Source organism: Carlito syrichta, unplaced genomic scaffold (genome assembly GCF_000164805.1).
Source record: "Carlito syrichta isolate Samal-C Ts95f unplaced genomic scaffold, Tarsius_syrichta-2.0.1 Scaffold47086, whole genome shotgun sequence".
In the NCBI taxonomy this organism is placed as follows: Eukaryota; Metazoa; Chordata; class Mammalia; order Primates; family Tarsiidae; genus Carlito; species Carlito syrichta.
This window is the reverse complement of record NW_006991182.1, coordinates 96054-117126: the sequence shown is the minus strand read 5'-3', so window position 1 is coordinate 117126 and position 21073 is coordinate 96054. Positions and strand designations below refer to the sequence as shown.

Below are 21073 nucleotides of genomic sequence, written 5' to 3'. Positions count from 1 at the left end.
ATGAGTTAGTTGTAAGACAGTATACAATTTAAGAATAACTAATTAGCCTTAGAAAGAATGCTGAAAAATTACAATCTTACCTTTGATTCAAAGCAAACAAAGAGAACACCATCCACATCTTCCAGATCAGGTTTCACATCAGGAAAGTTACTTCCAGGACCTACAGGGGTATTCTTTGTAGAAGTTAAAGACTTTCCTGGGTTTCTAGGTGGTCGCCCTGCCTTAGAGAGTTTCAGTTTTCGTGGCCTTCCTCTTTTTCCAGGGGCATTTGGAGAGGCATTCTGATTAGCATTCCCTGCCTTTGGGGCTGTTGCAATCTTAAGCATAGCTGTTCTCTTTCTGCTCAAGTCCTCTTTTCCTGAAAGGGAGTCCCCAGCTGAACCCTTTGAACTGTCCAGTATTCTTTCTGTATTAATGCTATCAGACATATCAGGATAGTTCCACTGAAGCTCTTTAAGTAAGGGATATTTTTGTACCACTCTGAGATCTGGTGAATGTTTTCTAAAACCATTTTCTGATTCCTTGCCTAAGCAGAAGCCAGTTCCACTGGAATTTTCAATGTATGCAGGCAAATATTCGAATTCTGCCAACAAAGATTTATCCTTTCGCGATGTGGAAAGCATGTTATCAGGCAACTCAGAAATCTTCACCGTGCTTTTGGTGACAGCACAGGGCTCCAGATAGACTACTGGCATCTTTCCAGTGTCTAATTTGAACATTTTAGCTTTAGCAACACCTGATGGACTGCTTGGAAGCCATTTAGAAGAAAGATCGTCAGCTTCTAGGTTGTCAACTTTATTGTGTCTCTTTAGCTGTTTCTCTAGTATAGGATCATCATCACTGTTTGAGTACACATCTGTCTCTTCATCTGTCTCTTCCTGTTTCACAGTGACCCCTTCTGGGCACTCACTAAGATCATAGTCATAATCATCTAGAGGTTCCTCTTTAATGACAACATTGAAGTTTCCATTCTGGTCCAATGGTGATGAAGCTGTATGACAGACATCTTCAAAACTGTTGGCAACAAGACTGGAAAAAGAAGGGAGAGAAGAATATAAAGTACAGAAAAATCAACTAAATAAGACTCAGAGAGAAAAAACATCTTGGAACCCAAGTAACACAGAGATTTCATGAGCCATTCCTCAAAAACTCTCTGTATAACCTAGCAAGGTTCTCAAAAGCAGTTTATCAACACCATGAGTAAAGTTTCCTCTCATCATTAAATCAAAGTGTAAAGATATGTTACAACAATTTTCTTCCTTTAGGTATTTTTCAAATGAACCCAATTTTGAAAAACAGGTGATACTGACCCAAATCAAACTCTAAAATTCCAAATACTGACTAACAGTCCAATAAAGCAAATACATGTCCATCACAACTAAGAATTGCAATCAACAGGAAAGGGCTTTCAAATTGCCAGTTGATTTTTTCCTTTGTGTTTAAGATAAAATTCACATAACAAGAAATATAACATCTTAACCATTTTAAAGTATACAATTCAGTGGTTTTTAGTATAGTCAGGATGTTGCCAGATTAAAATTCACCATAAATCCCTCCAAAATAAAAGTGTAGGGTAGTTAAAGGGAAATACATTTGACCCAGATATGTTGTGTGTAATTCATTAAAAAAAAACACCATAAACATATAGTTTCCTCCTCTTCTCAATCAGTCATTGAAAGTACAAAAACTGGAGTGAGGGAGGGAAGAAGATGGGGGACATATAACAACAAAGGGTACTTGGTTCACTACCAGGGTACCCTACATTCCTGTTATAAAATAAAATCTAAAAACAAAACACAAAAACAACTATACCAATGTATCTTGAGCATATAGGGCTAAAGAATCAGGCTAATTATCTAAGATGCCACATAAAGCAGTATAGATGGAATTAGAATTCCCAAATTCATAAATTCCAAAACTCTTAATCTCTATACCTCCAATTTTTTTCCCCAAAAATATCCACACAAGTCAACATGTTAGCAACACATAGAAGCAGGATGAAAACTGCTTTGAGAAAAACTATACACACCCACAACATTTATTCACTAACAAATAATATATAACAAAGTAGGATTGTGGGCTTTTTAAAAACTTCAGTCTATCACTGGAAATAGCATTCATGCAAATAAAATATTTTGATCTGATCAGATACTTTTTAAGAAGTTAAGTGAGTTTCTATTAGTAGTGTGAAATAGCTCACAGCAGCCTAACCCTCCTCCAATCAGAACTAGATAAGCTAGACTTCAAAGTTGTTGTTTTTTTTTCTCAGAATATGGTTTAAAAATCTGTAAGAAGATATCCAAAAGCTAGCAAGGTAGTGATGACTTGAGGGGCCAGAATACAAACAAGGGCAATTTAAGTAGACACCTCAATAATTCAGGTACTTTTCCATCCATTACCTTCATTACTCAAGTTATTTTCCTAAAATGTTGAACTGTACTCATGTTACTTCCCTGTTCAAAAGCATATCACAGGCTTCTAAAACTAAAGAAAAAAGTGACCTGTATTCTATTCCATATAATTCAATCACACAGAAAGCTTGACTTTAGTGTCTCAGCCCAATAAAATACATTTCCAACACCAATCCATCATTAATAAAGGACTAACTTTTTTCACTACTTGCCAACCCTAACCCAGTCACCACCGTCATTATAAAACTTTAGTTTATCTCAAATATGCACAAGCAGTCACTACATAAATATGCAGTTACTTGTTCCTTGCACAATTTACTTAACCTCACTCAAAAATCCTTCAGTGAAGGATTTCTACTTCCAGTTAGAATGTGGAAGATTACAAAAATCCAATCACATCTGCCATAACAAAGAGAAAATACTACATAAATTATTTTTCCTAAAAGCCACTGAAGACCTCTGGACGTAAGTCTTAAATGAATTGAATTCCAGAGAAGGACCAGCTTTCCATAGGTGACTAGAGATTGGTCAGCATTTGCACTGCTTGAAGATACAGTGAGGAGAGAAAAATCAGTTATAGGCAAAGGACCTTTGTGGAAACATAGAGAAACCAACTAAACTTTTAATGCCTGAGCACGAGCAGGCTGGAATCTGAAGAACCCAAAAGAGAAACTGTCCTCACTACCATCCAGTTAGCCTCCAGCGGACTTTTGTAGAATAAGTAGCAGTTGCAGGAAAGTTGGCCTAAAAACAGAAAGAGAATATGTAGTCTCTCCCAGTGAGTAGTTATAAGGTCTTGGCAGAGATAGGAGCCAAATCATACCCCTAATACAGCTGAAACCAGAGGTAAGCAGAAATTTACTAAAGTAGCAAGCTACTTGAAATCACCTAAACTAGAGGATAGAAAAAAGAATACAATGACTGTCAGATATCTGTGGGACATCATCAAATGATCTAATGTACCAGTAACTGCCCTTCCAAAAAGGCAGAAAAAAACAAGAAATATTTAAAGAGAAAATGAACAAAAATCTTCCAAAAGTAAAAGACTTTAACCCACAGATCCAAGAAACTCAGCAAACAGCAATGAAGTCAAATACAAAAAAAGTCATACCTAGGTACAGCAAAGTCAGGCTGCTGGGAGGGTAGGGGTGAGCAATTACCTACTGGGTACAATGTGCACTAAGAGGAGTGACCGGTACACTTAAAGCCCAGACATCTTTAGCACTATACAAACCAGTCATGTAACCAAAAACCATTTATACCATTAAAGTTACTGAAGAAAAAAAAGTCAAGATGCTGAAAAGTAAAGATCAAGAGAAAAACCTTGAAAGCAGCAGAGGGAAAAAGTTACACTATACTTGAAGAACAACAATGAGAATAGACTAACTAGATCGACTCGTTAGAAACTATGCAAGCCAGAAGACAACATGCTTTACCCATTACAAAGCGTTGAAGACAAAAATTGCCAATCTAACATTTGCACCTACCTAAAGAAGCCTTTAAAATTGAAGACACTTTCAGACGGCTGAGAGAAATCAGACTGCACAAAAATACTACCTCCTAAAATCCCAAATGAGAGAAGGATATCAACTCTTGCCACTTTTACTCAACTTTACTAGATATTCTACCAGGATGATTAGGCAAGAAACAAAAATAAAAGGCATCCAAACTGTAAAGAAAGAAATAAAACATCTCTATTCACAAGTGGCATAATCTCATATGTGTAAAACACTAAGGAATCCACTAAAAAATTATTAGAATTAACAAAGATGGCCAAGCACGGTGGTTCACACCTATTATCCCAGCACTTTGGGAGGCCAAGGTGAAAGAATTATCTGAGCTCACAGGTTCAAGACCAGCCTGGGCAACTTGGCGAGACCTCATCTCTACAATAAATCAAAAAATTAGCCGGGTGTGGTGGTGCATGCCCGTAGTTCCACTGCAGCAGGCCAAGGCTGCATGGCAGTGAGCGTGCCACTGCACTCCAGTCTAGGTGACAGAGTGAGACTCCAACTCAAAAACAAACAAAAAAACCCAAATGATTTGCCAAGACCAATACATACACACAAACACAAACACACACACACACACACACACACACACACCAATTATATTTCACACTGGCAGCCACCATCAAAACTGAAGTTGAGAAAACAATTGCATTTACAATAGCATCAACAAGAATAAAACATCTAGGGACAATGAAGTATACATGGAAAACTAGAAAACACTGTTAAAACAAATTAAAGACCTAAGTAAATGGAAAAATATCCCATATTTATGGACTAGAAGATTTCATATTGGTAAGACAGCAATAATTCCTAAAGTAATCTACAGATTCAATGCAATCCCTACCAAAATCCCACCTGGAATTTTTTGTAGAAATGGACAAACTGGCCCTAAAATTCATACGAAAATGCAAAGGACCCATCAAAAAGTCAAACAATCTTGTAAAATAGAAACAAAATTCTCAGAAGACTCACATTTCCCAATTTCAACTTACTACAAAGCTACAGTAATCAAGACCGTATGATATTAGCATAAGACTAGATATACAGACTGAATGAACAGAATTGAGAGTCCAGAAATAAATGCCCACATTTATGTCAAATTGATCTTTAATTGCTGAAAGTGTCTAGACAGATCAATCTAGACAGATCAAGAAGGGAAAGAATGGTCTTTTCAAGACACAAAGCTCTGTTCACACAGAAACAAATGTTCATAGCAACATTATTCACAACAGACAAAAAATGCAAACAACCTTGCTGTCCATTAACTGATAAATAAATAAAATGTGACATCTACATAATAGAATATTTTACAATAAAAAGAAATGAAGTACAGATACATGCTAAAACATGGATGAACCTTAAAAACATTAAGCTACGTAAAATATGACAGCCGGGCTCAGTGGCTCAGCCTGTAATCCCGCACCTTTGGGAGGCTGAGGTGAGTGGATTGCCTGAGCCTGCGGGTTCGAGACCCGCCTGGGCAGCGAGACCTCATCTCTACAATAAATCAAAAAATCAGACGGGCATGGTAACGCGCGCCTGTAATTCCGGCTACTCGGAAGGCTGAGGCGGAAGGATCACCGGAGCCCAGCAGGTCGAGGCTGCGGTAGCTGGGAGCGGCCACTGCACTCCAGTCTGGGCGACAGAGTGAGACTCCAACTCAAAAAAAAAAATGACAGACAAAGAAGACCACATAATATTCCATTTGTATGAAATGTTCACAGTAGACAAGTTTTCAGAGACAAAAAGGATACAAAGCGGCTGTGTGACACTGAGAAATTAAGAGAAAATTAAGAGTGACCAGTAGACAGCATGCGGTTTCTTTATAGGGTGATAAAAACATCCTCAAACTGACTATGACAACGGTTGCAGAACTCCATAACCATACTAAAAAAGGCTGAACTATAAACTTTAAATGGGTGCATTTTACAGTAAGTTAATAATATCTCAATCTTTTTAAGTTAAAAAAAATGACTAAAAGAAGTCCTTCAGACTGACAGAAAACGAACCAACATAGGCTGGCGCAGTGACTTACATCTGTAATCCCAGTACTTTGGGAGGCAGAGGTGAGAGGACTGTCTGAGTCCTGGGGTTCGAGACCAGCCTGGGCAACTTGGCAAGACCTCAACTTTACAATAAATCAAAAAGTTAGCTGGGCGTGGTGGTGCATGCCTGTGGTTCCAGTTACTTGAAGGCTGAAGCAAAAGGATCACCTGAGCCCAGCAGGTCAAGGCTGTAGTGGCCATGGGCGTGCCACTGCACTCCAGCCTGGGTAACAGAGTGACACTCCTACTCAAAAAAAAAAAAAGAAAGAAAGAAACAAAATGAGCCAATATGAAAACAGATCCAGGAATGAATGAAAGACTCAGAAAAAAATATGTGGGTAAGCTGGACTCGGTGGCTCAGCCTGTAATCCCACGCCTTGGGAGGCTGAGGTGGGTGGATTGCCGGAACCCGCGGGTTCGAGACCCACCTGGGCAACTTGGCGAGACCTCATCTCTACAATAAGTCAATTAGCCGGGCGTGATAGCGCATGCCTGTAGTTCCCGCTACTTGGAAGGCTGAGGAGGAAGGATCACCCGAGCCCAGCAGGTCGAGGCTGCAGTGGCCAGGAGCGGCCACTGTACTCCAGTCTGGGCGACAGAGTGAGACTCCAGTTCAAAAAAAAAAAACAAAATGTGGGTAGAAATACAAGACTTTTTCTTACATTTGTTTAAATGACTACCAACTGTTTAGAGCAAATAAAATAACAATGTTTAGAAATTTATGCCTTATAGAAGGACATGAACTACATAAGGACATTAGCTGTTCATTATAAAAATTGTACTTGATAAATAGTGTATGTTGTAATCTCTACAGCCAATGGTGTTTACTGAATTGTGCCCCATCCCTCAATTCATATGCTCAAGCCCCAATATGGAGAGAGAGGCTTTAGGAAGTCATTAAGGTTAAGTGAGATTATAAGGGTATAACCTAAATCCAATAGGATTGTGGCTTTATAAGAAGAAGAGAGAAAGAGATTTCTCTAACCATGTAAGGACATAGCAAGAAAACAGCCCTCCACAAGCCAAGATGAGGCATGAGAAACTAAACTCTGCCAGAACTTAGATATTGGATTTTCCAGCCTCTAGAACTACAAGGAAATAAATGTCTGTTGCTTACACCAGCCAATCTATGATATTGTTAGGGTAGCCTGAATAGACAAATATAATCACTAAAAAAAGAAAAAAGGGAGGTAGCTAAATAGGCAATATAAGTGGAATTTGGGGGGAAAAAAAATCAATCCACATGTAAACAAGAAGGATAAACAAACAATGGATGAGAAAAGCAGAAAAAAGGAAGACGGCATAGTTAAAGCCCAGCCACATATTAATACTAAATATAAATGGACAAAATACTCCAATTAAAAGTCAAAGGATATAATAGTGAATAAAGAAACAAGTCCCAACTATAAGCTATTTATTTTAGAGTCAAGCTCTCATTCTGTTGCCCAGGCTGAAATATGGTGGCACTATCACAGCTCACTGCTGTCTCAGCCTCCAGAGTAGGCTAGGATTAGAGGTGCACACTACTATGTCCAGCTAAGATTTTTTTCTTTGCTTTTTTTTTTGTAGAGACAGGGTTTTCCTATATGCCCAGGCTCTTCTTAAACTCCTGGCTTAAACAATCCTGCCTCAGTCCTCAAAGTGCTGGGATTACAGGCCTCGTGAGCCACCATGCTTGGCCAACTGTAAGTTATTTAAAAGAGTCACCATTTAAATTCAGAATAACAGAATAAAAGTAAAAGTAGGGAAAAAGATAAACCATGCAAAACTAATCAGAAGAAAGCCAATCTGGCTCAGTAATCTCAGACAAAGTACAGAATAAATTTAGGAGTACTCAGCCTATGCAGCATAGCAAGACCCAATCTCTACCAAAAAAATCAAAAACTTAGTCGGGTATGGTGGCTCATGCCTGTAGTCCCAGCTACTCAGGAGATGGAGGCAGGAAGATCACCTGAGCCCAGGAGGTGGAGGCTGCAGTGACCAGTGATCCTGCCATTGCACTCCAGCCTGGGTGTCAGAGTGAGACACCAACTGAAAAAATAAATAAGCAAATAAAAAAATAAGGAGTACTATAAGCAATAAAGAGGCACATTATAAAAACTTTATGGGGACAGGTGTAGTAGCTCACATTCATAACCCCAACACTTTGGGAGGTCAAGGCAGGAGTACCGCTTGAGCCCAGGAGTTTGACAGACCACCCTGAGCAACACAGCAAGACTTAGCATCTCTACCAACAACAACAAAAAAATCAAAAAATTAGCCAGGGGTGGTGTGTACCTCTAGTCCCAGCTACTCAGGAGGCTGAGGCAGGAGATTGCCTAAACCCAGGAGTTCGAGGCTATGGTGAGCTGTGATAATGCCACTGCACTCCAGTCTGGGCAAGAGAGTAAGATTCCTACTAAAAAATAAAAATAAAAATAAACTAAAATAAATGATTTTAAAATTGTATGGGCTCGATTCATCAAGACATTAGAAATCCTAAATGTGGCAGGGGTTCAAGACCAGCCTGGGCAACTTGATGAGACCTCGTCTATACAATAAATCAAGAAAAATTAGCTAGGCATAGTGGCACATGCCTGTAGTTCCAGCTACTTGGAAGGCTGAAGCAGAAGGATCTCCTGAGCCTAGCAGGTTGAGGCTGTGGTGGCGGTGAGCATGCCACTGCACTCCAGCCTCGGGTGACAAAGTAAGACTCCGACTCAAAAAAAAAGAAAGAAATCCTAAATGCATATGTATGTACTTAATCATATAGCTTCAAAATACTTGAAGCAAAAACTTATAATACTGAAAAAGAAACAGACAAATACACAACTATAGGGGAAGATTATAATCCACCTTTCTCAATAACTGATAGGACAAACACCACAAAAATAATCAGTAACAAGACAGAAGAACTGAACAATACTATCAATCAAACTTACCTGATTAGCGTTTATAGAACATTATATCCAAAAACTGTATGATACATACATCCTTGAAGAGTATACATGAAGTACTAATCAAAAACAGACCATATGCTGGACAATAAAGCAAATCCTTGATAATTTTCAAAGATCTGAAGTCATATTGTTCTCAGACAACAATGACATAAAACTACAAATCAATAACAAACATCAACACAACATATCAAAATTTGTAGAATGAACCTAATGTAGTGCTCAGAGGCAAATCCATACTTTTAAATACAATATTAAAGTAAATATCTGAAATCAATTATATAAGTCCAGAGTTGATACATTTTTAAAATAAAGTGTTAGGCTTTGTAATCCATGCGATCTCTGTTGCAACCACTCAACCCTGCCATCATAGCACAAAAGAAGCTATAGACAACTCATAAACAAATGAGCAAGGCTGTATTTCAACAAACAGTACAGTAAAATTTGAACTTTATCTAATTTTCACATGTCACAAAATACTACTCTTCATTTGTTTTTTCCCCCTCAACCATTTAGTACTATAAAAACCATATGTAGCTTGTAAGCCATGTCAAAAACAGGTGGTGGACCAGGGATGGTCCACGGATTTTAGTCTGCCAACACTTATCTAAGAGCAAATTAATTCAAAAGCAAGCAGAACAAAGGAGCTAAGGATGAGAGAGAAATCAATGAAATAGAAAACAATAAAGAAGTTGAATTTGTGATTTGAAATCTGCCAACAAAGAAAACTCTGTGGTTTCACTGATGTATTCTATCAAATATATAATGAAAAAATACCAATTAAGCACAAATTTGGAAAATACAGAGAATGAACACATCACAACGTTTATGAGGAAAGCATAATCCTAATGTCAGCATATCAGAAATAAAACCATACACAAATATGCCTCATAAATTTAGGTGCAAAAATACTCAATAAAATATTAGCAAATTGAATCCAGTGATATTAAAAAGATGGCATTATCATGGCCAGGTAGTGTTTAGTCTAAGAATGTATGGCTTGTACAACAGCACCTCCTCCACCCAAATCAATAAAGGCTAATTCACCATACTAACAAAATTAAAAAGGGAAAAACATATGATACCTCAATGGATGTAAGAAAATCAATTCACCATATTAACAAAATAAAAAAGGGAAAAACATACAACATCTCAATGGATGTAAGAAAACCATCTGATGAAATGCAATATTCATTATTTCCTTCAAATTAAGGGCCAACTGCATTCATTCATTCATTCATTCATTGAGTTGGAATCTCACTCTGTTGCCCAGGCTGGTGTGCATGGCACGCTCATGGCCACTGCAGCCTCAATATGCTGGGCTCAGGCAATCCTTCCATCTGAGCCTTCCTAGTAGTTGGAACTACAGGTGTGTGCCACCACATCTGGCTAATTTTTTGAATTATTGTATAGACGAGGTCTTGCCAAGTTGCCCTGGTCTCCAAACCCTGAGCTCAGGCAATCCTCTCACCTCAGCCTCCTGAATTGCTAGGATTACAGGTGTAAGCCATGGCGCCCAGCATCAACACTTACTGTTAACAATACTCAGAAACTGAGCAATGGAAGGAAAGTTTCACAATGTAATAAAGGGCACTACAAAAAAACTACGCCCGACATCATAATATCCAACAAAAAATACTGAATGATTCTTTCTTGAATCAGGAGACATGAATGATCACTCTAAGTATCCCTTTTCAACACAGTACTGGAAGTCCAAGCAGTGTAATAAAGCAATAGAGACAGGGGGGAAGAAAGCGTAAAGGTTAGAAAGGAAGATATAAAACTAATTTTGTTCACAGATAACATATTGTGTATGTAGAAAATCTAAAAGAATATTCAAACTAATAAGTGGATTCAGCAAGATCACAGATACAAAAGCAATATGTCTTTTGTCTGCATTTCTACTTACTATTAGAATATCTGCATTTCTACTTACTATTTTTTAAAAAGGGAAATTATTTTAAATGTCAAGTACAATAATCATTTTTTACAAGAATCATTTTTAAAACACCCAGAAATGAATTTAAGACCGAAGAAAATGATTTTTTGCTGAGATTAAGTAAGTCCTAAATAGAGAAATATACAATGTTCATCAGAAGATTTAACGATGTCAAGATATCAACTCTTTCAAATGAACCTAATTTTCAAAGCAATTTCAGGGGGGTTTTGGGGAGAAAATGACAAGCTGATCTTAAAATTTATGTAGAAATACAAAGAACTTAGTATAAGCATACCCACTGTCATCAAGATAGCATGGTACTAGCAAAAAAAAAAAAAAGACAAATAAGTCGTTGGAACAGAATTTAGTTCAAAATTAACCAACCTGTATGTGCAATTTAATGGGGAAAGTAAAGTCTTTTCAGTAAGTGATGCTAAAGCACTTAGAAATCTACATGGAAAAATATGTACCTTGACCCTTCACACCATATACAAAAATTAATTCCAGATGAATCACAGACTCAAATGTGAAAAGTAAAACAACTTCCCCCTTTCAAAAAGTTCATTTAACTGGTGAAAGTTATCTTTATCCTTTTTTAAAAAAAGTTTTACTATATAAATTTTATAACATAAAAGTAACCCATTTTAAGTGTCACTGAATAATTTTTAATAAAATTAAAATTACCACAATCCAGTTTCCCTTTATCTGTTTTTAAAGGTTAAACAAACAAAAAATAAAGCCAATCAATTTCCATCACTAAGTCCACTCTTTTCCCTTTCCCAATTATCTCAGTTCTTATGTGTATCACACAGAAATGCCATTCTATACCAAGTAATTTAAGTAACTATTAAATAGTTATCTCATTATCTTTACATTTAAAGACATGATGTCCAGAATGTAGGAAAAATCTTTATCTTCTTTTCATTTAGCATATGACCTGGATTTTGTCTGCAGTAGCTGGAAGCTTCATGAGGCTAGATCTTGGCGGCCACTGTAACAACTGCTTTCACATCTTCTGAAAGAATTAAACTTGCTAAGTTACAAACACTCTAAGAAAGGCCTTCTTCCATCTTCCAATAAAAACTTTATATATGCCAGGCTCGGTGGCTCTGCCTGTAATCCCATGCCTTGGAAGGCTGAGGTGAGTGGACTGCCTGAGCCCCCGGGTTCGAGACCTGCCTGGGCAACTTGGTGAGACCTCATCTCTACAATAAATCAAAAAACTAGCCGGGTGTGGTAGCGCGCGCCTGTAGTTCCAGCTACTTAGAAGGCTGAGGCCGACGGATCGCCGGAGCCCAGCAAGTCAAGGCTGCAGTGGCAGGGAGCGTGCCACTGCAACTCTGATCTGGGCGACAGAGTAAGATTTCAACTCAAAAAAAAAAAAAAAAACCTTTATATATAATGCATGTAATTTTGTCTTGGTGGGAGAATTTTACAAACAATTCTTAAGTTTCATTCTTCTGAGAAATCTCTTCTATCCAAATAAATTAGGTAAAAGAATACCTAAACAAAACCAATGAATTACATACACCAGAAAATATAGAATTACTTTTTTATTGACAGTGTATAATCAATGCAACAAATAGCCCTAAATGTTAACGTGTGGAAAGACCAATCACTTTGAAACACATTAGGTAAATTTTAAACACTGATAAACTCATTCAGTCAACAGCCATTTGAGTGCCCAGTAATGCCAGACATGTTGTTGGGCATAGAGATTGTCAAAATAAATAAAGTATCGCCCCTATAGTCAAAAAAGTATAGGCTGATGCAGGACACAAACAAGTAGACAATACAATGTAATTTAATATGTAACATAAAAAAGATAAACATACAGGTACTAAGGCTGCATATCAGAAGAACCCATATGCCTTACATAAAATTTGTGCATATTTTAACAGAAAAAAAGAAATTCACTGGAAAAAAGGGAATGTAGAACGCAAAAGAAAATAAAAGAGCTTTTGGGAATTAAAATCTGACTGCTACAATAAAAACTTGAATAGTCAAGTCAGAAGTTAAATCAATGGAATTTCACATACAGTAAGACAAAAAGATAATGACAAAAAATAAAACATAAAATCAAGAATCAACCCAGGAGATGCAACACCCAAATATCAGGAGTTTCGAAAAAAAAAAAAAGAACAGAAAAACAAAAGTGAAAAAATTGTCAGAAAAAAAACCTAAAAAACTTCCTGAAACCCAAGAACACAAATTTCTTGATTTAAAAAGCAAAGCACAGCCAGGTGCAGTGGCTCATGCCTGTAATCCCAGCACTTTGGGAGGCCGAGGTGAGAGGATCACCTGAGCTCAGGAGTTCAAGACCAGCCTGAGCAACATGGCGAGACCTCATCTCTACAATATATCAAAAAATTAGCTGGGCAAGGTAGCGCATACCTGTGGTTCCAGCTACTTGTAAGGCTGAGGCGGAAGGATCATGTGAGCCCGGCAGGTTGTGGCCAAGAGCATACTACTGCACTCCAGCCTGGGCGACAGAGTGAGACTCCTACTCAAAAATAACAAAAAATGGAATAAAATAAAAAGCATAGTAACAACTGCCATAGCAAGGTTCATCACTGTGAAATTTCATAATATGAGGAATCAACAAAAGATTCTGAGCCTTAAGGGAGGGTGGGGGGGGAGTTACATTCAAATGACCAGAGTGAAAAAAATGGCAAAATTATTAATTTTTTTTGAGTCAGAGTCTCACTCCTTCACCCAGGCTGGAGTGCAGTGGCAAGCACGCTCACGGCCACCCCAGCATCGACCTTCTGGGTTCCAGCAATCCTTCCACCTCAGCCTTCCGAGTATCCAGAACCACAGAGGCGTGCTACCACACCTGGCTATTTTTTATTTTATTGTAGAGACAAGGTCTCGCCAAGTTGCCCGGGCTGGTCTCCAACCTGCAGGCTCAGGCAATGCACTCTCCTCGGCCTCCCCAAGTGCTGGGATTACAGGCTGAGCCTCGAAGCTCGGCCGGGAAAATTCTTAAAAGAAAACTGGAAAACAATACATTTTCAGCACAGATGGCTATACCAAATAATTTTATAAAATATGAGAAAAATAAAGCTATTTCCCATCATACAAGAAAATTAGTGGAGAGAGGTGAAAAAGAAAACTAATTTTTCATTATAAGTAGTATTTAAACACCTTAAAAATCTGTTTTACAGATCTTTTCTGAGGAAATTACTGAAAGATGAACTTCACAAACAAAAAAATCCCAAGATACAGGAAAAAGGAAAACTTCCATGAAAAGGATAAATGGAAAGTTAGGAGGACTATGGCAAAGGGAAATCCCACAATGGCAGCTTTGGTAGGGGCCTAAAGAACAATCAGTTCAGACTAGCAAAGGAGGATAAAGAACTCCCAAAGGAAGTGTCCAAAGGTGGCAAAACATTTTCTCACTTTCAATAGATAAATGTATGTATGTATATGTATATTTGTACTGGTATGTGTACGACTTAACTGAGAGACTTTACTAAAGAATCTGGAAAGAATTAGCACCAATATACAGAAAACTATGAATTAAAAAAATAAAGCAACAAGCTGGGCTCAGTGGCTCACAAATGTAATCTCAGTACTCTGCAAAGCTGAGGCGGGAGGTCAGCTTGAACCCAGGAGTTCAATACCAGCCTAGGCAACATAGGGAGACTACAACTCTACAAAAACTAAATAAATAAATTAGCCAGGCATAGTGACTCAGCTACTTAAAAGGCTGGGCTAAGGTGAAGGATTGCCTGAGCCTAGAAGGTCAAGGCTGTGGTGAGCCATCATCATGCCACTGCATTCTAGGATGAGGGTGACAGAATGAGACCCCAACTCAAAAAAAAAAAGTCTATAAAACTTCTTCCACTACATGGCTACATAGGCGCCCCTGAGCCTACTCTGGTTCAGAAGGCAGACTGATTTGTGAATCACTCTTTGCTCAATTAAACTGTTCAATTTTTTTAAAAACTGGGGCTGGGCGCAGTGGCTCAAGCCTGTAATCCCTCACTTTGGGAGGCCGAGGCTGGAGGACTGCCTAGCCCAGGGTTTCAAGATCAGCCTGGGCAGCTTGGTGAGACCTCGTCTCTAGAATAAATCAAAAAATTAGCGAGGCGTGATGGTATGCACCTGTAGTTCCAGCTGAACTGAAAGGCTGAGGCGGGAGGATCACCTGAGCCCAGCAGGTTGAAGCTGCAGTGGCCATTAGAGTGCCACTACACTCCAGTCTGAGTGACAGAGTGAGATTCCAACTAAAAAAAAACCACTGGATACTTATTTGACCAAAAATTGTGAAACTATACTAAGAGTAAAGATGAGTAACAACTAAAAGGCCTACGCAGGTACTTGAAAAAACTTTAAACGGATAACTTGTAAAACCGGAAATTACTTGGCATTATACACATGACCTAGACAGAAGCAAATACCACAAAAAACAGCTAAAAATGGAAAAACTAATTTTTTCTAGGAAGAATACTGGGGGAGAAAAAAGAAAAGTGACGATATTTTTTATCATAAGTGGTTTTATGTAAGATTTTTAAAATTACATACACAGGGGGACCCAAAAACCACTATTATAAAAAAAAACTGTATATGTATTCTTACATGTTTAAACTTCATTCACCTTCAAAGTACTCTTCACTTGATGTGATACACCTGTTGAGAAGCTTTTTCCACTGCTCAAAACAGGTTTGTTTTTTTTTCTTTTTTTTGAGTTGGAGTCTCACTCTGTCACCCAGACTGGCTGCTCCTGGTCACTGCTGCCTCAACCTGCTGGACTCTGGCGATCCTTCCGCTGGAACTACAGGTGCACGCTACCACGCCCGGCTCATTTTTGATTTATTGTAGAGATGAGGTCTCGCCAAGTTGCCCAGGCGGGTCTCCAACCCGCAGGCTCAGGCAATCCACTCACCTTGGCCTCCCAAAGCGCTGGGATTACAGGCTGAGCCACCGAGCCCGGCCTCAAAACAGTTTTTTAACTCATCGATTTTGATGCCTTGTTTCACCTTCACCTCTTCCACACCAGCAAAGTGTTTCCCTTTGAGGACTTTTTTTACCCGGAAAAACAAAAAAGTTGCTCAGGTGAAAGTGGGTGAACAGGGAGGGTAGGATCGGGGGTCGCGCAGTTTTTGGTCAAAAACTGCTGAACACTCAGCACGGCGTGGGCAAGTGCATTGTCATGGCGGAAGAACCAGTCACCTGCTTGTCACAACTCCAGACGTTTCTTCTGCAAATCCTGATGCAACCTTCTCGAAACTTCCAGATAAAAACTTTGGTTGAATGGCTGGGCTGGGTGGCTCAGCCTGTTAATCCCAGCACTTTTGGAGGCCAAGGCAAGTGAATAGTGTGAGTTCGCAGGTTCGAGAACAGCAACTTGGCGAGACCTCGTCTCTATAATAAAAAAAATTAGCTGGGCATGGTAGCGCGTGCCTGTAGTTCCGGCAACTTGGAAGGCTGAGGTGGAAGGATCACCGGAGCTCAGCTGGTCGGCGCTGGGGTGGCCATGAGCATGCCCCTGCACTCCATCCTGGGCAACTGAGTGAGACTCCAACTCAAAAAAAAAACACAAAAACTTTTGTTGACCGTTTTGATCTCACTGATCCAGAGGAATAAATTCTAAGCGTCCTACAAGGGGCCTGCCCTCCAAAATATAATTCCAAGTTTTGGGGGGTTCCCCCCCAACATGCATACTTCTCATATAATAAAAAAAATTGCCTGGTCTTCGTCCAGGATTCCTGGTGCAGACTTTCTAAAATTGTTGGAATTTTAAGAGGGATAGAAGTGACTTTGTTATTCATGAGCCCACTGTCTCATACCTGAGTTTATGCTAAAGAAGTAACTCCTGTTGACCCCTAAATAGCTTCACGATGGGGCTGGTCATCAGAAAGACCAACACTGATTAGAGGGTTGGGACTTTAGCCAGCTCAGTCTCTAGGGAGAGGATTGGGCCTGGAGATTGAGTTCAATTACATGACCAAAGAGTTAATCAATCACCCCTACATAATGAAACCCCAACGAAACTTTGGATACCAAGGCTTAATGGTACTTCCTGGTTAGAGAACACATCAAAGCACCCTATGTGGTTCCATGGGGAGAGGGCATGAAAGTTCTGCATCTGAGATCCTGTCAGACCCCGCCTTGTCTCTTGATTTGGCTGGTCCTAATTTGTTTTCTATACAATAAAATTATAACCCTAAATAAAACATTTTTCTGAGTTCTTTTGGTCACTTTAGCAAATTAGTAAGCCTAATTAAGATGTGGGAATCTTCAGATTTGTAGCCAGCTGGTCAAAAGAACAAGTGGCCTGGGGTTCCCAGTTGTGCCTAGTGTCTGAAGTAGGGGCAGCAGTCTTATTGAGGACCATACCTTTAAAACGTGTGGCATCTGCCACTAACCCTGGGTTATTAGCGTCAAAACTGAACTTAAATACACCACGTGAGGTTAAAACAGATTAGACTTAATTAAAACTATCTTGACTTGATTCTTTTTTTAACTTTAAGGCAATTGAGTAAAAGCTAAACAGATCAGTAACAGTATACAATTTCCTTTGAAAAATTGTAATTCTGACAAATAAGGGCAAAACTGGAAAAAATAATGTTGCAACAATCTGAGCAATAAATCAACTACACTCAAGAGACAACGAAATAAATACATCAAAGTAGTTAAGAACCAACAATGACTAGGTTTAGAAAAAGGCCTTACCATGGAGGTGAACTACAGCAGAACCATGATCAGGCAGTTACCATTATAAAAGTATACTAATTAAAATAACGAGGCTTTGGCCTTAAGGGCAGACAAACTGATCAAGGAAAGAAAACAGTATCCAATAAGAGACATACATATACAATCACCTGAGTGATCCCAACAGCCAAAATGTATACCAAAAGGTGCTCAACTTTTTTTTTTTTTTTTTTTTTTGAGTTGGAGTCTCACTCTGTCGCCCAGACTGGAGTGCAGTGGCCGCTCCCGGCCACCGCAGCCTCGACCTGCTGGGCTCTGGCGATCCTTCCACCTCAGCCTTCCGAGTAGCCAGAATTACAGGCGCGCGCTACTATGCCCAGCTGATTTTTTGATTTATTGTAGAGATGAGGCGGGTCTCGAACCCGCAGGCTCAGGCAATTCACTCACCTCAGCCTCCCAAAGGTGCGGGATTACAGGCTGAGCCACCGAGCCTGGCTGGTGCTCAACTTTTAACTTTACTCATCATTAGAAAAATACAAATTAAAACGATAATGCTCCCACTTTTGCTACTTCTATTTGCCACATAGTACTAGAAGTTCTTGTTAGATTAGGCAAGGAAAAGAAATAAAGCACATTCAAATTGGAAAAGTGTAAAACTATCTCTATTCAGATGGCACAACCTTACACATAGAAAACTTATGAAGAATGTCCCCGTGTGTGTGTCCCTAATCTTAGCTGGTCCAGCCAAGACCCCGAACTCCAAGCCAAGTCCCCCTCTCAGCCCCTTTTCCACTCCGACAAAATGAAAGAAACTATCATGAACCGGGAAAAACTCGCTGAACTGCAGGCACAATTGCGCACTGGTGGGAAAGGAAATGCTCACAGAAAAGAAGGTGGTTCATAGAACAGGTACAGCAGATGATAAAAAACTTCAGTTCTCCTTGAAGAAGTTAAGGGTAAACAATATCTCTGGTATTGAAGAGGTGAGCATGTTTACAAGCCAAGAAACAGTTATTGACTTTAACAACTCTAAAGTTCAGGCATCTCTGGCAGCGGACACTTTCACCATTACAGGCCATGCTGAAACAAAGATGCTGACAGAAATGCTACCCAGCATCTTAAACCAGGTTGGTACAGACAGTCTGACTAGTTTAAGGAGACTGGCTGAAGCTCTGCCCAAACAATCTGTGGATGGAAAAGCACCACTTGCTACTGGAGAGGATGATGATGAAGTTCCAGATCTTGTGGAGAATTTTGATGAGGCTTCCAAGAATGAGGCAAACTGAAGTGAGTCAACTTCTGAAGAAGATAAAACTTGAAGTTACTGGGAGCTGCTATTTTATATTATGACTAGTTTTTAAAATTGTTTTGTTTATGGGTTTGATAAAACCTAGATCTCTAATATTTTTAAGCCCAAGTTCCTTGGACACTGCAGTTCTTTTCAGTTTTTGCTTATACACAACTCATTCTTTGCAGCTAATTAAGCTAAAGAAGCCTGGGAATAAAGTTTGAAACAAGATTAATAAAGTTCTTTGCCTAGTATAAAAAAGAAAGAGAGAAAGAAAGAAAAGAATCCACACTAAAAAAGAAAAAACAAAAAAATAAAAAACTCATTGTGAGGTTCTACACACAAACATAAAAACTCAGTTAATAAATTCAGCAAAGCTCAAGAATATATGATAAACACACAAAAAATAAGTTGCATTTCTGTATACTGAGTAATATGCAACACAAAATAGCAATGGAGAAGAAGCATAGTGGCTTACACCTGCAATCCCAGCACTTTGGGAGACTGAGGCAGGAGGACTGCTTGAGCCCAGGAATTCATCTGAGACCAGCCTGGGCAACATAGCAAGACCCTGTCTCTACAAAAAATTATTTAATTAGCCAGTGTGGCAGGTGCCTATATTCCCACCTACTTGGGAAGATGAGGCAGGAGAATCGCCTAAACCCAAGAGGTCAGAGTTGTGGTGAGCCATGATCGTGCCACTATACTCTAGCCTGGGTAAAAATAAAATAAAATAAAATAAAAAATAAAGGGGCAATACAAAAAGAAAACCATTCAATACATAATAGCATCAAAAATAAAAAATACTTAGGAATAGATTTAAGTAACGAAGCAAAACACTTGCATTGAAAACTATAAAAGCATTACCAAAAAAAAATTAAAGGTAGTCTTAGAAAATGGAAAGATATACCAAGTTCACAGACAGGAAGATTACCCAAAGTCATATACAAATTCAATGCAATGTTCATCAAAATCCAATGGGATTTTTCAAAGATATAGAAAAACTCATTTTAAAATTCACAAGAAAATCAAGGGACCCCAAATAGCAAAAAATTATTTTGAAAGATAACAACAAAGTTGGTGGACTCACAACACTAATTTTAAAACTTATAGTGATCAACGGTGTAGCACCAGCGGAAGGACTGACACACAGACCAATGGAATACAACAGAGAGAAAAATCCTATGATCAGGTGGTTTTCAACACAAACAAAGACTATTCAATGGAGAAAGGATAATCTTTTCAACAAAGGGTGGTAGGAAAACTGGGTACTTGCATGCAAAAGAATAAAGCCAGGCCAGGTTGGATGGCTCAGTCTGTAATCCCAGCACTCTGGGGGGCTGAGACAAATGGATTACCTGAACCCATATGTTGGAGACCAGCCCAGACAACTTGGCAAGACCCGGTCTCTACATTAAATCAAAAAAACTAGCCGGGCATGATAATGCACGCCTGTAGTTCCAGCTACTTGGAAGGCTGAGGCGTAAGGATCACTGGAGCCCAGCAGGTCAACGCTGGGTGGTCCTGAGTGTGCCACTGTACTCCAGCCTGGGCAACATAGTGAGACTCCAACACACACACACAAAAAAAAGAAAGCCAAACCCTTAATTTATACCATCAATAAAAATCTCAAAAAAGGCTGGGTGCAGAGGTTCACACCTATAATCCCAGCACTATGGGAGGCAGGGGTGAGAGGATTGCCTGAGTCCACAGGTTTGAGACCAGCCTGGGCAACTTGGCGAGACCTCATCTCCACAATAAATCAAAAAATTAGCCAGGCATGGTGGCACATGCCTGTAGTTCCAGCTACTTGGAAGGCTGAGGTGGAAGGATTGCCTGAGCCAGCAGTTGAGGCTGCGGTGACCAGGAGCATACCACTGCCCTCCAGCCTGAATGACAGAGAGACTCCAACTCAAAACAAAACAAAATACTCAAAATGGACCGCAGGCCCAAATTAAGAGCTAAAACTCTTAGTAGGAACCATAAGAGAAATTATTTAAACCTTGGATTTGCCAGTGGTTTTTTTTAAATATGAGATCAAAAGCATTGGTAATAGAAAATAGAAAAATTGGCCAGGCGCGGTGGCTCATGCCTATAATCCCAGCACTTAGGGAGGCCGAGGTGAGAGGACTGCCTAAGGCCACCGGTTCGAGACCAGCCTGGGCAACTTGGCAAGACCTCATTTCTACAATACATCAAAAAATTAGCTGGGCATGGTGGCGTGTGCCTGTAGTTCCAGCTACTTGGAAGGCTGAGGCGGAAGGATCACCAGAGCCCAGCGGG

The 21073-nt window shown here is 39.3% G+C and overlaps 1 protein-coding gene and 1 pseudogene across 2 annotated transcripts in view; one reads left to right on the top strand and one right to left on the bottom strand.

Annotated features, from left to right (window-relative positions):
• MGA (MGA, MAX dimerization protein) overlaps positions 1 to 21073 on the bottom strand; it is a 107329-nt gene that overhangs the window by 65108 nt on the left and 21148 nt on the right. For both annotated transcript variants that reach the window (XM_008048432.2, XM_008048426.2), the window contains exon 3: positions 81 to 1029. In XM_008048432.2, the coding sequence (XP_008046623.1) occupies positions 81 to 1029 (949 nt within the window). The remainder of the gene's footprint in view (positions 1 to 80; positions 1030 to 21073) is intronic.
• LOC103249790 lies at positions 18305 to 18788 on the top strand (annotated as a pseudogene).